Source organism: Chlorocebus sabaeus, chromosome 6 (genome assembly GCF_047675955.1).
Source record: "Chlorocebus sabaeus isolate Y175 chromosome 6, mChlSab1.0.hap1, whole genome shotgun sequence".
Lineage (NCBI taxonomy): Eukaryota > Metazoa > Chordata > Mammalia > Primates > Cercopithecidae > Chlorocebus > Chlorocebus sabaeus.
The window spans coordinates 55174284-55190298 of NC_132909.1; the positions used below are offsets into that span (position 1 = coordinate 55174284).

The 16015-nt window shown below is 50.1% G+C and overlaps 1 protein-coding gene across 1 annotated transcript in view; it reads right to left on the bottom strand.

Moving 5' to 3' along the window:
• Positions 1 to 16015, bottom strand: part of ARHGEF18 (Rho/Rac guanine nucleotide exchange factor 18) — a 115649-nt gene that overhangs the window by 26649 nt on the left and 72985 nt on the right. Inside the window, 5 exon segments of the mRNA XM_073017041.1 lie at positions 2253 to 2378; positions 5049 to 5299; positions 7421 to 7561; positions 7708 to 7820; positions 8972 to 9110. Of these exon segments, the coding sequence (XP_072873142.1) occupies positions 2253 to 2378; positions 5049 to 5299; positions 7421 to 7561; positions 7708 to 7820; positions 8972 to 9110 (770 nt within the window).

Below are 16015 nucleotides of genomic sequence, written 5' to 3' on the forward strand. Positions count from 1 at the left end.
CATGACTGCTGGAACCCTCCAGAACTAGAGTGGGCTTGTGCCTTTTGGTTGGGTCCCTGGGTGTGATATTGGCTCACTGCAACCTCCGCCTCCCGAGTTTAAGCGATTCTCCCGTCTCAGCCTCCGAGTAGCTGGGATTACAGGCGTATGCCACCACACCTGGCTAATTTTTGTAGTTTTAGTAGAGATGAGGTTTCACCATATTCCTCAGGCTGGTCTCAAACTCCTGGGCTCAAGTGATCCACCTGCCTTGGCCTCCCCAAAAGTGCTGGGATTCCAAGCGTGAGCCACCGCACCCAGCCTGGGTGCTTTCTGACGCTCACCTCTGGCTAAGAACCAAAAGCGGTCACCCGACGCCCTCTCGGGAGCACAGCACATTTTCTGCTTGTTTGCTCCCGCTGCTCTTGTGTCCATTTTAGGGATGCCAGCACTTGCAAAGAGCCACTGAAGAGGCCCAGAGCCGCTGTGGGATTTGCAAGAGTCCGTGATGGAGGCTTCACTGGCATCCCCCTCCTGGCTTCGAGGAACTGCGGCTCCAAAACGATCCTCTCCCTTTCCCACCTACCCTATAACACAGTGAAGTTTAAATGCATGTCACTCCTAACTTTGGACCACTGGGCGTAGAATGCCACTGCAGAATCAAGTCCTGGCCAGGCCACAGGTGATGCAGCTCTTGTGGAATCAGCGGTGTGAGGGCCTCTAAAGAGGTGAATGTTGATAGAACTAACCAGCCACCATCCAAGTGCGGTTTCTAGGATGCGGGAGGTGGGGTCTCCTTTGACTTGGCTGACTCTGGCTGGGCTTCGAGCACCTACCCGCACTCACACAAAGGAGGCAGGAAGATCCATCTACAGGCTCCGGGGGCGAACACGGACCAGCAAGGGGACAAAGGCTTGGAGTAACCCTCCTTTTTTTATTTTGTATTTTTTTGAGGCGGAGTTTCGCTCTTGTTCCCCAGGTTGGAGTGCAGTGGTGTGATCTCGGCTCACTGCAACCTCTGCCTCCTGGCTTCAAGCGATTCTCCTGCTTCGGCCTCCCAAGGAGGTGGGATTACAGGTGCGTGTTACCATGCCTGGCTAATTTTTTGTAGTTTTAGTAAAGACGGGATTTTGTCATATTGGGTAGACTGGTATCAAACTCCTGACTTCAGGTGATCTGCCCGCCTTGGCCTCCCAAAGTTACAGGGATTACAGGTGTGAGCCACCGCACCCAGCTGGAATAACCCTCCTTAAGACAGACAGCATCCCCAAGGCAAAACAGGCCGGCTCTGGAGGGCCAGTTCCTGGGGCAGGGCAGCCCCTTCAAACAATCCTTTGTGTCATCCAAACAGTGATGACACAGTGATGGTCAGCAGGTCCCATGCTGAGGGCTGCAGGGATCTCTCAGGGCCCACTGTGGCCTGGCAAGGAACAAAGTCTAGACGTGCTTTCTTTGATTGATTTTGTTAATATGTGTATGTGTATATTTATATATTTTATATAATAGAGATGGGATCTTGCTATGTTGCCCAGGCTGGTCTTAAACGCCTGAGCTCAACTGATTTTCCCTCTTTAGCTGCTGGAGTAGCGAGGGTTACAGGTGTGCACTAACATGCCTGGCTAATTTTTAAATTTTTTGTAGAGACAGGATCTTGCTATGTTGCCCAGGCTGGTCTCAAACTCCTGGCCTCAAGCGATCCTCCCGCCTTGGCCTCCAGATGTGCTGGATTTACAGGCATGAGGCATTGCATCTAGCCTGCTTTATTTTACATCTCAGGATTCTACGTAAGATTTCACTGATGTGTTCTGAATGGAGTTGTGGTTAAAACCCAAACCAAACCTTGAAAATCACTGCTACATAACAAATGCCTTATAATTCCCAAGTCCCAAGACTCTACAATTCTGTGGAAAAACTCGACAGTGAAGAATATAAGTTTTTTGTTTTTTGTTTTTGAGATGGAGTCTTGCTCTGTCACCAGGCTGGAACGCAGTGGCGTGATCGCGGCTCACTGAAACCTTCGCTTCCTAGGTTTAAGCGATTCCTCTGCCTCAGCCTCCCAAGTAGCTGGGATTACAGATGCGTGCCACCACGCCCGGCTAATATTTTGTATTTTAATAGAGATGGGGTTTCACCATGTTGGCCAGGACGGTCTCGATCTCCTGACCTCATGATCCGCCCGCCTTGGTCTCCCAAAGTGCTGGGATTACAGGCGTAAGCCCCTGAGCCCGGCCAGAATATAAGTTTTTGATTTAAAAAAAAAAAATTGTTTTTACCTTGATCAAGTTTTGAAATTTCTTGTTTTGCTGAAGCAGCAACTTGTAATGACTAACAGCTTCATTGTGGCCACTACAAAACACACCATACTTTTCTTTCATTCTCTCCCCATTTTCACCTGAAAACTGATAGACAAAAGAACAGAAATGTCAATTAAACACGAAAACTGCCAAAGTATATTTTCATCTAATTCATCTGACTCTGCTAAAATAAATATCGATTTATTTGCAATTCCACTTTATTTATTTATTTATTTATTTATTTATTTATTTTTTAGAGACAGCATCTTGCTCTGTGGCTCAGGATGAAGTGCAGTGGCACGATCTCAGCTCACTGCAACCTCCACCTCCTGGGTTCAAGTGATGCTCCTGCTGTAGCCTCCTGAGTAGCTGGGATTACAGGTGCCGCCACCATGCCCAGCTAATTTGTTTTTAGACAGAGTCTCGCTCTGTTGCCCAGGCTGGGGTGCAGTGGCGTGATCTTGGCTCACTGCAACCTCCACCTTCCGGGGTCAAGTGATTCTCCTGCCTCAGCCTCCTGAGTAGCTGAGATTACAGGTGTGCACCACTATGCCCGGCTAATTTTTGTATTTTTAGTAGAGACCAGGTTTCACCATGTTGGTCAGACTGGTCTCGAACTCCTGACCTCTTGATCCGCCCCCCTCGGCTTCCCAATCCTATAAGCTGGGATTATAGGCGTGAGCCACCGTGCCTGGCCAGCCAAAGCATATTTTCATCTAATTCATCTGACTCTGCTAAAATAAATATTAGATTTATTTACAATTCCATTTTCTTTCTCCCTTTTATTTTTTAGAGACAGCATCTTGCTCTGTGGCTCAGGCTGGAGTGCAAGGGTGCGATCTCAGCTCACTGCAACCTCCGCCTCACGGGTTTGAGCGATTCTCCTGCCACAGCCTCCTGAGTAGTTGGGGATTACAGGTGCCGCCACCACATCCGGCTAATTTTTAATTTTTTTTTTTAGTAGAGATAGTGTTTCACCATGTTGGTCAGGCTGGCCTTGAACTCGTAACCTCAAGGGATCCACCCCCCTCAGCCTCCCAAACTGTTGGGGTTACAGGTGTGAGCCACAGCGCCCAGCTGCAGCTCCACTTTCTAATACGTCCTCAAACAGAGAAATGCTTCAGTTTGGGGCATCTAATCACAAGGTGTCAAAAAGGTAAAATTAAAAAACCTTCTGCTTCGGGGCTTTGCTACATCACAGAAGCTGTAAAACTTCCTGAGAGCCGAGGAAAAAAGTAAACGCCAGCCAAAGGACGTTAGAAACATAAAAAGCAGGCTGGGTGCAGTGGCTCACACACGTAATCCCAGCAGTTTGGGAGACTGAGGCAGGCGGATCACTTGAGGTCAAGAGTTCGAGACCAGCCTGGCCAACATGGTGAAACCCTGTCTCTACTAAAAATACAAAAAAATTAGCCAGGTGTGGTGGTGGGCACCTGTAATCCCAGCTACTCGGGAGGCTGAGGCATGAGAATTGCTTGAACCTGGGAGGTGGAGGTTGCAGTGAGCCGACATCATGCCACTGCACTCCAGCCTGGACAACAGGGTGAGACTTCATCTCAAAAAAAAGAAACATAAAAAGCAAAAGGAGTGTTCTTCTAATGAGTTGGCCCAGGATGCTTTGAGCAAATAGTTCGACGTCACACGAGGGGCACAGCTCCCCTGGGTAAATCTTGGCCTAGGGTGATCATTTGGGGTTAATACCACTACCATGGATGGTGCTGGTCCACAGGTATGCTTCCCTGCTTCCCCCCTCCCTCCCGATATGGGGTCTTGCTCTGTTGCCCAGGCTGGAGGGCAGTGGCATGATCATAGCTCACTGCAGCCTTGACCTCCCATGCTCAAGCAATCCTCCCTCCTCAGCCTCCTGAGTAGCTGGGACTACAGCTATACGCCACCATGGCTGGCTAATTTATTTTCACGTTTTGTAGACACGGGGTCTTGCTATGTTGCCCAGGCTGGTCTGGAACTCCTAGGCTCGAGTAATTCACCTGCTTGGCCTCCCACAGTGTTGGGATTACAGGTGTGGGCCACTGCACTCAGTCAATAGGCATATTTTGAATGGTGGAAAGCATAAGTGATTTGAACCAAAAAACAAAAACCAACCAACCAAACGAGCATAGAAGAATGTAACACTGAATAGAGTTCAGCCAGGGACACTGGCTAATTTAGGCCTCTGTGTTTCTAGAATATGAACTGCAGGCATCGCTATAAGGGGCCCAGAGCTGTGTGTCCTCAGGGGAGCAGGTACTCAACAAACAGGAGCAACTCTCGTTTCATTATTCAAAGGAACAGGCCGGCACAATGGCTCACGCCTGTCATCTCTGCACTTTGGGAGGCCGAGGAGGGAGGATTGCTTGAGGCCAGGAATTTGAGACCAGCCTGGGCAACAAAGTGAGACTCCATCTCTACAAAAAATAGAAAATTAGCCAGGCATGGTGTTCCCTGGAGTCCTGGCTACTTGGAAGGCTGAGGCAGGAGGATCACTTGAGCTCAGGAGTCCAAGACCAGCCTGGGCCATATAGTGAGACCCCATCTCTACAAAAAATAAAAAATTAGCTGAGCATGGTGGTGTATAGCTGTAGTCCCTGCTACTCGGGAGGCTGAGGTGGGAGGATCACCTGAGCCTGGGAGGTTGAGGCTGTATTCAGCTGTAACTGCACCACTGCACTCCAGCCTGGGCGACACAGCAAGACACTATCTCAGAAAAAAAGAAGAAAGGAACAGAGACAGGGCAGAGGCTTTGAAGACTGTTGAGATGAACATGGCTGCACCCACCTGCTGAACCAGGAGGTCGCCGATTTTCTGGATGACATAATTCCGGTCGCTGCCCTCCTCCAGGGACTCCTGGCGGCGCTCCTTGAGCCGAGCGAGGAAATGGCTGTGCGTCTCCAGCAGGTCATCAGCACATGGGAAGAGGCGGCCAATGGCCTTGCTGCTGAACTGCAGCTCCTCCTGCAGGGCCCTGGAGTACACCTTCAGCATGATCTTGAGAGTCCGCACGTGGTGCACCTCCGTCTGCATCAGCTCTGCAGGAACACGGACGGCAGGACTTAGCCATGCTGGCTCCACGGCCCTGCTGGGCAGTCGTGGGTGCTGCCTGCCCTTCACGTGCTGAACTGGCTTCTGAGAGTTCTCTGCCTAAGGCCTTGTGCCTTTGGGGTCTTTCTTACTTCCTGGGCGTCCAGGGTTTAGAGTGCTGCAGGGGGTCCCAGCCTAAAGGAGCAGGGGAAGGAGACAGCCCTGGGACCTCCCCATCACAGGAGGGTTTTGTGCCCAGTGTCAACCCAACGGACAACATTTTAAGTCCGTGTGGTTTTTGTTTTTTTGTTTTTTGTGTTTTTTTGAGATGGAGTCTTGCTCTGTCACCCAGGCTGGAGTGCAGTGGTGCAGTCTCAGCTCACTGCAACCTCCGCCTCCTGGGTTCAAGCGATTCTTCTGCCTCAGCCTCCCAAGTAGCTGGGATTACAGGTGCGCACCACCAGGCCCAGCTATCAAGTCTGTTTTTAGGAAGAAGAGTGTTCTGAGGAACACTCCTGTGGCTGTCAAAACTCACACGTCACATCTGTGTGTGTCCCTGACCAGACCTAGACTGCAATGAACGAGATGTTTGCGTCCCCCAAAATTTGTATGTTGAAATTCGAACCCCCAGGGTGATAGTATCAGGAGGTGTGGCCCTTGGAAGGTGATGAGGTCAGAAGGGGAGAGAACCTCATGGTGGGACTAGTGCCCTTAGGAAAAGGACCTGAGAACTGGGGGTGGTGGCTCACGCCTGTAATCCCAGCACTCTGGGAGGCCAAGGTGAGCAGATCACTTGAGGTCAGAAGTTGGAGACCAGCCTGGCCAACACAGCGAAACCCTGTCTCTACCAAAAAATTACAAAATTAGCCGGGCATGGCCAGGCATGGTGGCTGATGCCTGTAATCCTAGCATTTTGGGAGGCTGAGGTGGGCAGATCATGAGGTCAGGAGTTCGAGACCAGCCTGGCCAACATGGTGAAACACTGTCTCTACTAAAAATACAAAAATTAGCCAGGCATGGCGGTGGGTACCTATAATCCCAGCTACTCGGGAGGCTGAGGCAGGAGAATTGCTTGAATCCGGGAGGTGGAGGTTGCAGTGAGCCGAGATGGAACCACTGCACTCTGGCCTGGGCGACAGAGTGAGACTCCATCTCAAAAAAAAAAAAAAAAGAAATTAGCTGGGCATGGTAGCAGGCACTGTCATCCCAGCTACTCAGGAGGCTGAGGCAGGACAATCGCTTAAACCTGGGAGGTGGAGGTTGCGGTGAGCTGAGATTGCCTCACTGCATCAGCCTGGGTGACAAAGTGAGACCCTGTCTCAAAAAAAAAAAAAAAAAAGGACCTGAGAAAGACCATGAAGACCTTGTGAGGACACAGCCAGATGCCACCATCAGGAAGCCAGGAAATGGGGCCTCCATGGACACTAAGTCTGCCGCTGCCTTGATCTTAGACGCCCCAGCCTCTAGAACTGTGAGCAATAAACTTCTGTGGTTTCTAAGCCACCCTGTGTATGGTGTTCTATGAGAGCTGCCTATACGGGCTAAGACAGCACAAAACAAGGGAAGAAGAAGATGGATCTGGGCATTCAGCCAGATGCGTCCACAGGGACGTATTCTAACAAAATCCTCTCTGACCGTCTCTTCCCTGGCGTGGGAGGAAGGGCTGCACCAAGGGAGGAGAGAGAAAGAGGGAGGCCAGGCACCGTGGCTCACGCCTATAATCCCAATACTTTGGGAGGCCCAGGCGGGCGGGTCACTTGACCTCAGGAGACTGAGACCAGCCTGGGCAACATGGTGAGACCCCTGTCTCTACAGAAAATAAAAAAATTTGCCAGATGCAGTGTAGTCCCAACTACTGGGGAGGCTGAGGTGGGAGGATTGCTTGAGCCCAGGTCGAGGCTGCGGTGAGCTCTGATTGTCCCACTGTACTCCAGCCTGGGCAATAGAGAGAGACTCTGTCTCAAAAAAGAAAAAAAAAAAATAAAGAGAGAAAGAACAAAAGAGGGAAAGAGAGAAAGACAAAGATAAGGAAGGAAGGGAGGGAGGGAGGGAGGGAGGGAGGGAGGAGGGAAGGAGCAGAGAAGAGAGTGGAGGGCCGGCGTGGTGGCACAGGGCTGTGGACTCCTCACCATAAAGGACATCTTGTCTCTTCACCACCTCCCTCTTTTGCTTCTTGGCGTAGGCCGGGTCCACGGCGAGGCTCCAGGACTCGGCTTCAAACTCGTGGCCATCTGACTCAATCTCACTCCTCAGAGAGGCGGCGTAGGGATCTGAGGGAAGAGCGAGGGGCGGCTGCTGGGGGCCCAGAGCCATGTCACCCGGATTCCCTCCGGTGGATGTGCTGACACGGGCCCCAGCTCTTCCCAGGAGGGACAGGGACTGTGCGGCAGCCACGAGAGAGCGGAGATGACCATACCTTCTACAAAAATGGACTCGGCGTTCGAAGTTGTGAGGGACAGAGAGTCATCAGCTGTCTGCTTAAGTTTTAAAAACACAGAATCGGCTTCATCCATCTCTCCTGTGATTGGTCTGAGTGCAAACAATAAAAACAATTGTTTTAGAAAAGTGAATTAAACACACACGCACATCCGATTCGATACTCTCCGAGAACTCTCCAGATTTTCACAGAAGCCTCAACTTTGTCTACAGATCATTTTTTTTTTTTAAATTGGGAGATTTGCCGGGTGCGGTTTCTCATGCCTGTAATCCCAGACTTCGGGAGGTCGAAGTCAGGCAGATCACCTGAGGTTAGGAGTTCGAGACCAGCTTGCCCAACATGGCAAAACCCCGTCTCTACTAAAAATACAAAAATTAGCCGGGCGTGGTGGCAGGTGCCTGTAATCCCAGCTACTTGGGAGGCTGAGGCAGGCAAATCACTTGAATCCGGGAGGTGGAGGTTGCAGTGAGCTGAGATTGTGCCAGTGAACTCCAGCCTAAGCGACAGAGTGAGACTCTGTCTATAGAAAAAAAAAAGCAGGGGCGGGGGAGATTATCTGTCAATGTCACATCAGGATTTCTTCCATAGTAACTTCCTTCAATGTTTAGTTACATTCTAATGGGGTGTGGATTGCAGCGTCCTTGACAGACCACTGGAGCCCACTTGGGGCCCCTAGGATCCTGTCTACCAGGAGTTAAGTGGAGATGGCTTCATGGTCAAGGGCGGGAGGGCAGTCCTCACTCAGAGGAAAAAGGTAATCTATTCCCTTTCCCACGAACTCATGGAATAGCCATCACAAACATATCAGCTTCTAGCATCACTTTGTACTTGGACACCGCTGCAGGCATTATCAAGGGAACCACTTTGAAGTCCTATAAAACGAGGTAATGCACAGATAATGGAACGCTGCCTCCCCACACACCCAGCAGGACTTTGAGCATCACCTTGAGTGAGGAGCCTGGCCTAAGGAGCGAGTCCAAGGATCCCCTGAGGCCACTAGGCAAACTGGCTTCATCAGGGGTCGAATACACCCTGGGACACATCGAATATACCCCGGGACACATCGTTTTTGCAAAAAGGCGAGGATCCCGGAAGCAAGCGTTAATGGGAATTTCTCTGCTTGGCACAGGGGCTGCCGTGTGGATTCACACAGATCTAAGTCGGGGTCTCCCCCTGGAGAGGCTGTCAACAGTTCCCCGGGGAACGCCACCCACCCGAGGGCAGAGAGGGGACTCCGGCTTACCCGAGTTGCGTCCCAGGGCCAGCCGGGCTCGGTGTTGGCTGGGGACCCCCTTTCTGAGAGACCGTCATACCGACATTCCTGGACAGGGCCGGGCTGCCATCGGACAGGAGGGTGCCCCGGGGGTTCTCCTTGAGCGAGGCTGTGACAGAGGCAAGGACAGAGTTGGTGCTGAGAAAGTGGGTCGGGTAGCGGAGGTCACCCGCGCGGAAGCCCCGCTCCGACTGCGGCCGCAGCACGGACAGGATCTTGGAGGTCAGCAGCTCGTTATCCAAGAAGACATTCTCACTCCATTTCCTGGGGAAAGAGCCGTAAAAAGACAGCTCGGGGCGGCCAGGGAGCGTGCCGTGCCTGTCCCCGCTTTTGGAGTGAGCATTCCCCATGTTCGCGCCCAGGGCTCCGGGACCCGGCGCGGTGCCAGGCTGGGCTGCGCCGTTTTTATGCCTCGGTGGGATCCTTCTAGAAAACAGAGCTGCGTCTTCCCTTGCTGTATTGGCTGAAGCAGCGGGTCTGGAGGGCAGGATATTGGTCCCCACTGTGACCATTTACTGTGGAAATTGCACAGTATTTGTTGCTTTGATAGAATAAAACAGGAAAAAAAAAAAACCCCTCTAGGCTCTCCCTTGGTCTTTGCAGGGTGTAAAAACCAAGTGAGCTGTTTCAGTTTGCTGTAAATAGTCTAAGATCATGAAACTGTGTGCCTGGCGCGCTTCATGCCAAAACCTCGCACGTGATGATAATTAATCTGAGATCAGATGTTAGGGTGACTCTAAGACCCAGAGATGGCAGGACACGGTGTTTAGCCGCCCCTGGTCATCAGGACTCAAACAGAATTCTACCATCGAAGCGGACCTGAGGCTCCGATTCTGTTCCACACCGTGATTATAAACCAATCCAACATCAACAGGGGCTGCAAACAGTTGTCTACACCCATCTGTTCATTAATTTAAGGGTTCAGATCATAGGATACATGTGCCCGCGGATAAGCTCACCTACTCATGGAAAGATGCAACTCTTTTAATTAATTATTATTATTTTTAGAGACAGTCTCACTCTAGCTCAGGCTGGAGTGCAGTGGCCGACCACAGCTTACTGCAGCCTTAAACTCCTAGGCTCAAGCAATCCTTCTGCCTCAGTCTCCTGAGGAGCTGGGATTATAGGTGTGCTGTATAATTTTAAAATATTTTCTTGTAGACAGATGGGGATCTCACTATGTTGCCCAGGCTGGTCTTGAACTCCTGGCTTCAAGTGGTCCTCCTGCTTTGGGCCTCCCAAGATGCAACTCTTAATAAAGCTCAACTATGGCCGGGCGCGGTGGCTCACGCCTGTAATCTCAGCACTTTGGGAGGTCAAGGTGGGTGGATCATGGTCAGGAGTTTAAGATCAGCCTGACCAAGATGGTGAAACCCCGTCTCCACTAAAAAAATAATAATAATAATAATACAAAAATTAGAAGGGCGTGGTGGCAGATGCCTGTAATCCCAGCTACTCGGGAGGCTGAGGCAGAGAATTGCTTGAACGTGGGAGGCAGAGGTTGCAGTGAATGGAGATCGTGCCACTGCACTCCAGCCTGGGCGACAGAGTGAGACTCTGCCTCAAAAATAAAATAAAATAAAATAAAATAAAATAAAATAAAATAAAATAAAATAAAATAAATAAAGCTCAACTATCATTCATTAGGTTCAGTTTTCCCCTCCTATTTGACAAGTGTAGTTGAGATGGGCTACTTGGCTAGTTTATTCCTACATTTTATAAAATTGTATCTTCAAGCTCTGCCCAGGTAAGGACAAAGAGTAGCATTAAAAAGAAATCTGGGCTGGGCATGGTGGCTCATGCCTGTAATCCTAGCACTTTGGAAGGTAGAGGTGGAAGGATCGTTTGAGGCCAGGAGTTCAAAACCAGCCTGGGAAACATAGCAAGACCCCGTTTCTACACAAAATAAAAAATTAGCTGGGCACACTGGCGCACACCTGTAGTCCCAGCTACTCGGGAGGCTGAGGCAATAGGATCGCTTGAGCCCAGGAGTTCAAGGCTGCAGTGAGCTATGATCGCGCCACTGCACTCTAGTCTGGGCGACAGAGCGAGACTGTCTCGAAAAGAAGAGAAGAGGGGAGGGGAGGGGAGGAGAAAGGAGGGGAGAAGAGAAGAGAGAAGAAAAATAGAAATCTGATCTGTCAGGCTGGGTGCAGTGGCTCACGCCTGTAATCCCAGCACTTTGGGAGGCCGAGGCAGGTGGATCACCTGAGGTCAGGAGTTTGAGACCAGCCTGGCCAACATGATGAAACCCCATCTCTACTAAAAATACAAAATTAGCTGGGCATGGTGGGGAACAACTGTAATTCCAGCTACCCGGGAAGCTGAGGCAGGAGAATCACTTAAACCCAGGAGGCAGAGGTTGCAGTGACCCCGACATCATGCCACTGCACTCCAGCCTGGACAACACCAGTGAGACTCCATCTGAAAAAAAAAAAAAAAGAAAAAAAAAAAGAAATCTAATCTGTCCAGTGGCCTCCTGGCTCCTAGGTACTGACATACCTAGGATATCTTGGTTTGTCTATGTTACAGGAAGAGAGCAGCTGGAAGTCTCTTTCTTGGGAACATGGAGTTATAAACCATGGGGTGGGCAGAGCTTGTCCTAGTGGAAAATGTACTCATAGCAGCTCTCCTGGGAGAGGATTCAGCATTCTCAGCAACTTCTTCACTTTTTTTTTTTTTGAGACAGATTTCCGCTCTTGTTGCCCAGGCTGGAGTGCAACGGCGCCATCTCGGCTCACCGCAACCTCTGCCTCCCAGGTTCAAGTGATTCTCCTGCCTCAGCCTCCCGAGTGGCTGGGATTACAGGCTCCCCACCACCACACCAGGCTAATTTTGTATTTTTAGTAGAGACGGAGTTTCTCCACATTGGTCAGGCTGGTCTCGAACTCCTGACTTCAGATGATCCGCCCGCCTCGGCCTCCCAAAGTGCTGGGATTATAGACTTAAGCCACCGCACCCGGCCTCTGAGCAACTTTTAATTTAGCTGTAAATTGAAGGTGATTGTTAACGTGCAAGTGCGTGTGTGTTAGAGATTTTCTGGCAGAGGAGCCAAGAATTCTTGCCGATTAAGACATCAGCCACTAAGCTGTGTGACAGCACATCGCACACATACTCAGTTGCTGTTCATTCTTTCCACGGCCCAGCACAGCGAGGATGACATTTGTTCAGTGGCCAGAAACATTCTGACGTCATGATAATACATGACTAACAATTCCTATTATTATAGGAGACAAAGCAGTTGACGACGTAACTCACAAAGCAACACCTATGTAAAAAAACAGGAATCCTGAACCAAAGGCGACACGGTCCAGGACAGGCATTTCCTGCCATTTCTGTCCAACAACTCCACCCAGACGATTATGACCTAAACATACAAATACGGTGCAAAACCCGAGATGTATCCTTTGCCCAGCAGTATCCTGGCACGGCTGACACATGGTTGCTTGTGGACTGAGGTCCTGACTGAAATCAGATGAATTCTGCTCTAGCACAATAGTCCATAGAAGAAAAAGTCACTAAAAACAGCATTTGGCCAGGCACGGTGGCTCACACCTGTAATCCTAACACTTTGGGAGGCCAAGGCGGGGTGGATCATTTGAGGTCAGGAGTTCAAGACCAGCCTGGCCAACATGGTGAAATCCTGTCTCTACTAAAAATACAAAAATTAGCTTGGCGGTGGTGGTGTACACCTGTAATCCCAGCTACTCAGGAGGCTGAGGCAGGAGAATTGCTTGAGCCTGGGAGGCAGAGGTTGTGGTAAGCCGAGATCATGCCACTGCACTCCAGCCTGGGTGACAGAGTAAGATCCTGTCTCAAAAAAACAAAAACAAAAACAAAAACAAAACAAAAAAACAGCATGTAAAGCAATGCCAATTCCCAAAATCAAGTTGATGGCAAAAAGAAAGAAAAGAAAGGAAGGAAGGAAGGAAGGAAGGAAGAAAGGAAGGAAGGAAGGAAGGAAGGAAGGAAGGAAGGAAGGAAGGAAGGAAGGAAGGAAAGAAATGCTGATTCCAAAGAATTTTAATAAACTATTGGTAATGCTAAATCTATGGGAACAGATGTAAATCTTCCTTTCATGATTTAGAAGACACTGAAGTTTTCACATGTTGGGGTCATGACCAGGGGACACCAGGTTAGAGACCAGCCTGGGCAACACAGTGAGATCTCGTCTCTTAAAAAACAACAACAACAAATTAGGCAGGCATGTTGGTGTGTGCCAGGAGTCCCAGTTACCTGGGAGGCTGAGGTGGGAAGATCGCTTAAGCCCTGGGGTTCAAGGCTGTGGTGAGCCATGATTGCCCCACTGCACTCCAGCCTGCGTGACAGAGCAAGACTCTGAAAAAAATGAAACAAAATGAAATAGAATAAGAGGTGGTCATAAATAGAGTCTTCCTGGAACACGTGTGGCCACTGAAATAGCTGACGGGTCAAGACATGAGTCAGTGGCCCTGCCACAGACCCGCTGCATTGATTATGTCCTTTTATTCCATATTTGTGATGCTTTGACCTCTTGGGGCTTTGCTGAGCATGGACGCACAGCCCCTCCCAGTTTCTAGAGATAGTAAACGGTCTTCAGCCAATGCAGAGCTCAGACCCCCAGTTGCCTCCTTTATGGGGCTGTCACACTCCTGGCCGTGGTCCCGCTGCCCTCATCACCTCGGGGTCCCGTCCTGAGCCTGCTCACCCTGCCTGGTCCATTTGTTCCCCAGGAAACCACAATGAAGATTCCTGTCCATATTTTCCCCTGTCCCCCAACCGACCCTGGTGCTTCCCTGTGTGGCCCGTGTGTGGTGTGCCCTGCCTCCTGCTTCCAGAGGACTGTGAATATAAACTTCTTCCTTCCTGATGGTCATTTCTGGGTCTGTGAGTCTCACCATACTGGGTTCAGACAAATCCCAGGTATCCTAAAACGACAGCTGCCCAGGGACCAGAGGTCTGCTTGCCAGGGATGGGAGAGCCTCAGATCTTCTGTCACCTTTTTTTTTTTTTTTTTTTTTTTTTTTTTGAGATGGAGTCTTGGTCTGTCACCCAGGCTGGAAAGCAGTGGGGGTGATCTCGGCTCACTGGAACCTCTGCCTCCGGGGTTCAAGTGATTCTCCTGCCTCAGCCTCCTGAGTAGCTGGGATTACAGGTGCCTGCCACCTTGCCCAGCTAATTTTTGTATTTTTAGTAGAGACAGGGTTTCATCATGTTGGCCAGGCTGGTCTCGAACTCTTGACCTCAAGTGATCTGCCTGCCTTGGCCTCCTAAAGTGCTGGGATTACAGGCGTGAGCCCCCGCACCTGGCCTACGGTGTTTCTTTTTGGGGTTCTACGATCCATTGCGGTGACTCTGTGAATACACTAAAAGCCCCTGGGTTGTACTCTTTAATGGGTGCATTATATGGTCTGTGAATTACGTCTCAATAAACCTGGTCAACCAACAGATTCACACCTGTGATGGACAGGCTTCCTTCTGCAGGGGGAGAGCAAGATACTTGATGTGCAGTTCAACATACGGTGGGAATTAGTCGCTCTGCTCTTGGCTCCGAGAGAGACAGGGATACGTATTTATCTCCTGCTACGGTTTTTCCTACAGCAGACAGCCATGGCGCTTGGGGTTCAGCTTGTGCTGTCCAGCACTTTCTGTGCAGCTGCAAAAGCTACTCAAGAGTCTAATTAGCGCCTCCTGCCCACTGCTGAGAGATGCGATCGATTGGCGAGCACCTGGCCCGCTGTGGCCACTGTATGCCGCAGAGCTCTTTCTGCAAGGGGACCTGGAGGATGGATGGAAAGAAGTGAACGGTGAAAATCAAAACAGTTCTGACCTGAGGGGGAAAAAAATATACCCTATTCTCAGCAACACACACAGACGGTGGCCTATCCTCAGGGTAATTTTTAAAAGCTGGTTTTGTCTTGATTTCGTAAATTCAAGAGTAGTCTCTGGCCAGGCACAGTGGCTCACGCCTGTAATGCCAGAATTTTGGGAGGCTGAGGTGGGAGGATCGCTTGAAGCTAGGTGTTCAAGACCAGCCTGGGCAACATAGTGAGACCCTGTCTCTATAATTTTTTTTTTTTTTTTTAAACACTAAAACAAGAGCAATCTCTGAGCAAGTTAGATGACAAAGCTTTCGTAACAGGTGTTAGGATCCCACCTGCATTACTTTACTGGGACAAAAGATTCCATATTTTTCTTCTTCTTCTTCTTTCTTTTTGTTTTTTATGAGACAGATCTCACTCTGTCACCCAGGCTGGAGTGCAGTGGCACGATCTCGACTCACTGCAACCTCCATCTCCCAGGTTCAAGTGATTCTCCTGCCTCAGCTCCCCGAGTAGCTGGAATTACAGGTGCCCACCACCACGTCTGGCTATTTTTGTATTTTTTGTAAAGATGGTGTTTCTCCATGTTGTCCAGGCTGGTCTCAAACTCCTGGCCTCAAGTGATCCGCCTGCCTCAGCCTTACCAAAGTGTTGAGGTTACAGGCCTGAGCCACCACACCCAGCCTAAGAGCCCGGACTTTTTTTTTATTATTTTTATTTTTGAGATGGAGTCTCGCTCTGTCGCCCAGGCTGGAGTGCAGTGGTGCAATCTCGGCTCACTACAAGCTCCGCCTCCCGGGTTCACGCCATTCTCCTGCCTCAGCCTCCCGAGTAGCTGGGACTACAGGCGCCCGCCACCACGCCTGGCTAATTTTTTGTATTTTTAGTAGAGACGGGGTTTCACCATGTTAGCCAGGATGGTCTCGATCTCCTGACCTCGTGATCCAGCTGCCTTGGCCTCCCAAAGTGCTGGGATTACAGGCGTGAGCCACCGTGCCTGGCCGACCCCAGACTTTTTCTAGTGCCTCTGTGCTTCCTTTGTGACTCAGTCTCCCATAAATCCTGTAAGTCACAGGCTTTGTCCTCTGATATCCAAGGACACTCCTCATTAGGTCTTACAGGAACAGGACTCACCAAAAATTACATGAAAATGGCTGAGTAGTTACCAGCCTGTTCAAAGTAATATTCAAGAAAATCCTGATACACTTTTTTT